The 6,376-nt window shown below is 39.9% G+C and overlaps 1 gene segment (V, D, J or C); it reads right to left on the bottom strand.

The window, feature by feature from the left end:
* Positions 1-1,026: 1,026 nt before the first annotated feature.
* LOC143394596 (T cell receptor alpha variable 27-like) lies at positions 1,027-1,598 on the bottom strand. The segment is given in 2 exon segments: positions 1,027-1,343; positions 1,550-1,598. Coding segments are annotated over 2 exon segments (366 nt in total).
* Between the last annotated feature and the right edge of the window lie 4,778 nt (positions 1,599-6,376).

Genomic DNA, 6,376 nt, shown 5'->3' with positions numbered 1-6,376 from the left:
AGACATCAGTAGGGATCACATTTATCTAGGGACATTAATAATAGCATTATTGGAACATTTGTTAATTACATAGGTTGTGTCTGGGACATCATATAATTTTATATATTTTATCTCATTTAATGTGTAGCTATTTGGCAAGATAGGTGCTCTTATTAACATTTATTTACAAGAAAGTTTAGATAAAGATAAATAATTGCCCAAGGACATGAAGTTGGAAAATCACAAAGTCAGCTTTGAACTCGACTTATGTTATTCCAAAATCGTGTGCTTTACTGTATATCATCTTGCCTTACAGAATAAATGGGAATTCTTCAAGTATAAAAACAGGTTAGTGGAAAGCTTGCCAGGAGGAGGAATGTGCCAACTTCAATCTTTTTTAACCTTGGAAACTTGAAATTATTGATGGCTGTCATTCAAAGTCTAATACCTAATCAAGTCCTGTGCAAACACAGGCCATTGCACCCAATGTTTAGGCTTCTCAGAACCACCAATTGGGGATATTGCTTTGGAATCAGTTTGGTGTTACTGAGGTACACTTTAGGCATCTTTCTAGAAAAAAAAAGTAACTTTGTTGTAATTATTCTTTATTAGACTTCAAATTTTTACTCCAGCTGAATAGACCGGGAATAGCAGTTTCACCATCTTCAGTACTAAAATGAATTCCTTCTGTGAAATCATCCCTTTCTATTCCCTTTTACTAACCATTCTTGGCTGTGGTCTTTAATGGAATGACCAATCAGAACCATGATGTTTTTGTCTGATATCTTCCATCCATTCCTCCATATTTTCCCTTTTCCTCCCTACCACCAACCCCCAGGGAGCTATATGCCACATTATTGCTGATTTTAACAGCAGGCCATATCTACAGACATGTTTCTTATAGCAGAGGGGTCTTGTTTTCTAGCATGTGGGAAATGTTTTCTGGAAAGGCAGCAGAAATGGGGCTGTGGTCATCATTGCTGTTCATGCCAAGAAGTACATGAAGAGGAATTGTAGGCATGTGGCAGATTGGAGCCTGCAGCAGGTTTAGTTGCAGGCAGCAGGTGCCCCTGGAGCACTGTGCCCTGCACAGATGTAGATGCCTTCATCCCTGGGTTGGGCTGTGGCAATGTGCAGGGAGCTGCCCTTTCTTGCTTCATCAAACCGAGCAGTTAGTCTCTTCTGTTCCTTCACTTCTCCACCTTTGACTAATGTCAGCAAGAGGATGGGACCGTGTCCAGGCTTCTGTCTGTACCACTGAAAGCTGGTGAAAACACTTGAGGAGTTACAGTGCACAGTGAGATTGTTTCCTTCCTGGGTGTTCAGAAACTGAGGTCTCTGTTCCAGTTGCTGGGTGCTCACCCCTGTTTAAAAACAAAGCAGAATGCAACATTAAGAGAATTAGGGACTATTTCCCAACTTAAAATGATTTTTCCCCACTTCCCTCCTTCTTCCTCTGTGGCCTTCTCTCATTCCCCTTTTCATACTTTGCCATAAAATAACTTGCCCCCAGAGATTATCCATATCCTAGGGCCGTCTGCTAATTTAATTGGGAATCAATGGAACTCACCTGCCAATTGAATCCAAAGGATCACCACACAGAATTTCAGGAACATCATTTCTACTTATCACACAGTGGCAAAGGTCACTGTACTTAGCTGCTCCAGAAAGAGGCTTTTCTGGGCTAGAACACCTGAGAGGTGGCCAATCACTTGAATTTCAGTAAAGAGGCCTACATGCAGCCAATTGACTTATTCACCTGCCACCCCGCCTTCCTCTAACCCCAGACTCTGCTTTGACTCTGGGAAAGAGTTTGCCTTTTGAAATACTACCCTCTTGTGGGGGGACAGACAAGTGATCGACCTTCAGTAACGCTTGTTTCTCCTAATTTCATTTGGTAGACCTAAGAATCAAAATTGAAGTAGAAAGAGTCTCTTGATCTTCAGAAATGGAAAACATGTCCTTTTAAAACTCTATCATCTTAAAACCAGATAATAGAAGATATTGTAGTTGTCACCTTATCATTTCTAGTACTCTCAACAAGGATGTTGAGCTCTATAAAGATGTAAGTGCCTTGTGGAGGCATATGTGTGGTGCGTGAAATTGCATTATTTTTTCAGGGTCATGTGGTATGTATAAATACCTTTGTCATAGGCTGATTTTTTAGCAAGTTAAAAATGGATATTCCTGTTATATATTATTTAATTTAAAAGACTTTTCTGGTATCATACTGCATAGCTTTACCATTAGGTCCCTGGTTCACGTCGAGCAAAGCCTTCTTCACACCACATTGTAATAATGCTCGTTGGACACACCCAAGAAGTTCCTTAAGGGAAAGATTCCTTTTGCTGGGGATATAACTCAAGGCTATAGCATAAGGCCCTAGGTTCGATCTTCAGAACCACACACACACACACAAAAAAAAGATTAGTTTTTTTTTCTCATAGCAGTTACTAGGTAGAGAAACTTTAATATACAGTTAGTAAATGTTAAATTCATGTCAAGCATGTGTGTGCATTGATATAGTGATTCAAGTGTATAAATACTGTAGTGTGGGTATAGTATATATTTAAATATCACAAAATCTGTGTAGAGGAGAGTACTGACATAGCTGATGCAAAGGAAGAGAGATTCATCACAGTCCATATTAGTTATGACTCATACTTTTTGAATGTTATATATTTGCATTTATGGATCATTTTTCATAGTTTTAGAAATATTTGATTCACCAAGTTTACGCTTTGCCAAACACCTGTTGAGCACAAGTGTGCTGCCTTGACACTGGGTGTCATAACCCCAACAACAGAATCGGGTAGGCTGCAGGTGCCAAAAGAACACAGAGCCCAGAGAGAGGTGGTTGAGGCTTAGACTGAGAGGCTGAAATTTGGAGAAAGTTCTGCCTCCTTATTTGTAAGGGAAGCTCTTAATTTTCTGTCTTCCTCTTTATTCCAACTTAAATCCATTGTAAGCAAAACATTGGCAGTCCTTCCTGGCATTCTGCTTATAACCACTAAAGCATAAAACAATGGGAATAGAACATTGATCTGTCTCCTCCCTTTGGGATGCAGACAGCAAGAACTTTGCTCCTGGTTAATGGACAAGACAGCATAAGACACGAGTCTGGGATTATTACAGAATGTACATCCTTTCTATACCTTTCTCACAGGGACCACTGGATACCTCCCAAATGAGCATGACTGTGTGCCATGTCCCTGGGTCTGTTTGGGAAGCTCTTTGTCAGCTTCTGTGTATCCACCCAGTGTGAGGCCTCAGATCCAAGCTGACGACCAAGGGTCTTCTGTGTTTCCTCTGGCCAAGTATTCAAATGTAGTTTGTTCCAAGATCCAGAACTATTGAGATCTTATCCTTCCAGAAACAGAATTATGTTCTTATGAAGACAATCTGACAAAAGTGCCACTTTTTGCCCAATAATCACTCATTCAAGCCAATTAAACTATGGTGTCATTAAAGTTTGTGACCCTCTTCGGGGGAGCCACACATGTTTAAAATATTATGCAGTGTGTTGTAACTTGCTTCTGTTGGGTGTATATTCAAGTAGAAAGGTTCTGGTTTTCAGGTTTATGGAGCCTCAATAATCTTTTACAAGGCTGGGAACCCTTCCTAATCATCAACAACTATCCCACTCTTGAGGCCTAGCAATTCTTAGAGAGTTGTTGAGAAACAATTGCTTGTTCCTTGATCCTTGCTGTACTGGGACCAACAGAGTCCTTTCTTTTCTCCTGGCAAAGCTGCTTTCTTCTTCATTTTTCTTACCACCAACCTCTTTCATCTCTATTATTTATGTAAACCCTGTACATTCCTGGTTGAAACCATGTTTTGCAAAATAATCCAGAATAATCTGTAAGCAGTCTTTGGTCATTTATTTATTTGTTAATTTATTTATTTGCAGTGCTGGAAGTTGAACCCAGGGTCTTGTGTGAATTAGGCAAGTGCTGTACCACTGAGCTACCACCCAGCCCAGCTGCTTTCTGTCTTACCAGACATCATCACTTACATGTTAGAGCTCAGAAACATCCGGGCTTGATAAGAGGTGAGAAAGAAAAAGAAACACAAGGAGAAATAAAATGTAAATCAATGCAGCAAAATAACATAAAATTATATTTATGTATCTATATATGTGTAAAAATATACACACACTTATATACTTTTTTGTTATATCAAGTTTAAAAGTCTTTTTAACATGCAAGAATGTTAAAAGTCATATTTTATGCAAAAATTTCATTTATATTTTTAATTTTTATTTTAAATTATGTTAATTTGTGTTTTGATTAATTACTTCAATGAAAGAGTCATTTGCTTAAGTTTTTCATGTGCCGCAGTCCAGCTGGGCAAAATAACCGAGAGGTGACAAGCAACTGTGAAGGTTGAAGTGGGAACTGCTTTATTGCAGAACAGCAGAGGTATATATATCTAACTGATTACATACAGCTTGACTCAGTCAGCATCATCCAATCATAGCATTGCTCCCCTACAGATACAGCAATCAGCCAATAAGGAGTCCCCACTATCTTGATGGCTGGGTGGTGTTGCCTCACAAACCACTCCTCCTGGCAAATTGCCAGGCACCATCTTGACTTGATCGCGACCTCCAACATTCATGAACCAACTTTTTAAAGAGTAGTAATTCTATTTCTTGTTTTTCTCATTACTGTTATGCTTTCACATTTATCAATACCATTTTCATGCTTCCTTGGATTTGTTTTGTTTTTTCTTCTAATTTCTTCAGTTGCATGCTTGCTTAACACTTATTTTTCCTTTACTAGTAATGAAAGTGATAGTCAATAGCAGATTTTAATATCATCATTGGTATCATAATTAACTGGTCACTGGACCAAAGAAGCCCATCCCAGAAGGGCTTGTCAGAGACAGTAAATATGGAGGCCTTGAGGATGTATTTTAGTGTGTATTTTCTTCCTATGTCTTCCCAGGATGCCATCTATTTTTGTTAGGGGTATATTACACAGGAGTGGTCTCATCTGTCACTCTTAGTGCCTCTCAAACCATGTACAGCAATGTCTCTGGTTCACCCTGGGAAGGTTCAGGCTGCTGAACTTTCTGTCTGGAACAATCGACAAACTGTTCATGTCATTTGTCACAGGATTCTTGTATCCTTAAATCAAAAAAATCTCCACTTTAGAGGGGAAGCTCTCAGTCCCAGAGTCTGTTTTTGTTAGCTGCTGAGATGTGGCTGTAAGATCCAGGGTGGTTGCTGTGAACCACAGTGATGGATCTGTGTGCTGACTTCGGAAGACAGGTGTGGAATAGTAATGGCAGAGCAACATTTATCCCTAGGACAGGAGCACAGTTAGGGCCTGTCACTGGGATACTGGGACTTGTCCTTAAGGAGATATATGATCCTGGATGACCCATACCCTAAAATTAGGGGAAAGATAAGATGAAAAGTGCTTTAGGGAATTCTACACTCAACCCAGAAGTGCTTCAGGGAGTCACCTACCGAGGAAGGGATGTTTGGGAGAAACAGGAAGCTCCTATGGCACCCAGAGTCTCCAACAACCCACATCTCTTTCCTTAGGACCTCACATATTCTGTGCAGTCACAGAGCTCCCACATAGAAATACAGCATTAAGGGGCATTCAGCTTCCCTTTTCATGCCTGGTACCTTCTACTGTAGTTATATATCTCATTCTGAGTTTTGCTTCTATCGTTGAGTTTTTCCACAGAATTCTTCCTTTCCTGAGTCCATTAATCTGTCTGTGGTGATGTGTGGTATGCATAAATCCCTTCCTAATTCCCATATCAAGATCTGCCAGGAAAAGCCCGCTGCTATAGTAAGTGACAGTCGGAGAGAAAAGAGTAATAAGAAGTTGTTACAGACTGAGTTTTAGTGAAAGGAAGCTCACATAGTACAGGAAGCTGCCTACATCACCTTCACTAGTATAGAGTCTTATCTGCTGAATAATGGAAGACTTAGCTAATTATCCTCATCTCTTCTCTTATCAATTGGCTTAAATAACAGTCTTGACAATGAAGTGAAAACTTTTCTACAAAGTTGGGGTAGCAGTAGGAGGAAAGAGGCTGTGGCCACAGTTCATAATCATGGCTGTGTCAGGACAGAAGAGAAATGATTTTCTCTCTCATCAGAACAAGGAGAAGTAGCCGTAAAGAACATGACATTTATAACCCTGCAGAGAGATGGGGACCAGATCTAGGACAACAAATCAATCAAAGGTTAGAGAATGTCATGCCAGGCTCTCTTCCATCAGGTCTGTAGCCTCAGTTTCTGCAGACATCAGGGAGCAGCATATCTGTCTGTATGATGGACAGTCTAAAGAGATAATATATGTCCTGTGGTTTCAAAGTGTTCCCTTGCTCTCTTTTTCCTGCTACATTTCTTCTATCCAGCCCATTCTTTACT

The sequence above is a fragment of the Callospermophilus lateralis genome, chromosome 3 (genome assembly GCF_048772815.1).
Source record: "Callospermophilus lateralis isolate mCalLat2 chromosome 3, mCalLat2.hap1, whole genome shotgun sequence".
Taxonomy (NCBI): domain Eukaryota; kingdom Metazoa; phylum Chordata; class Mammalia; order Rodentia; family Sciuridae; genus Callospermophilus; species Callospermophilus lateralis.
The sequence above is the reverse complement of the archived record's forward strand: the minus strand, read 5'-3'. Positions and strand labels throughout refer to the sequence as shown.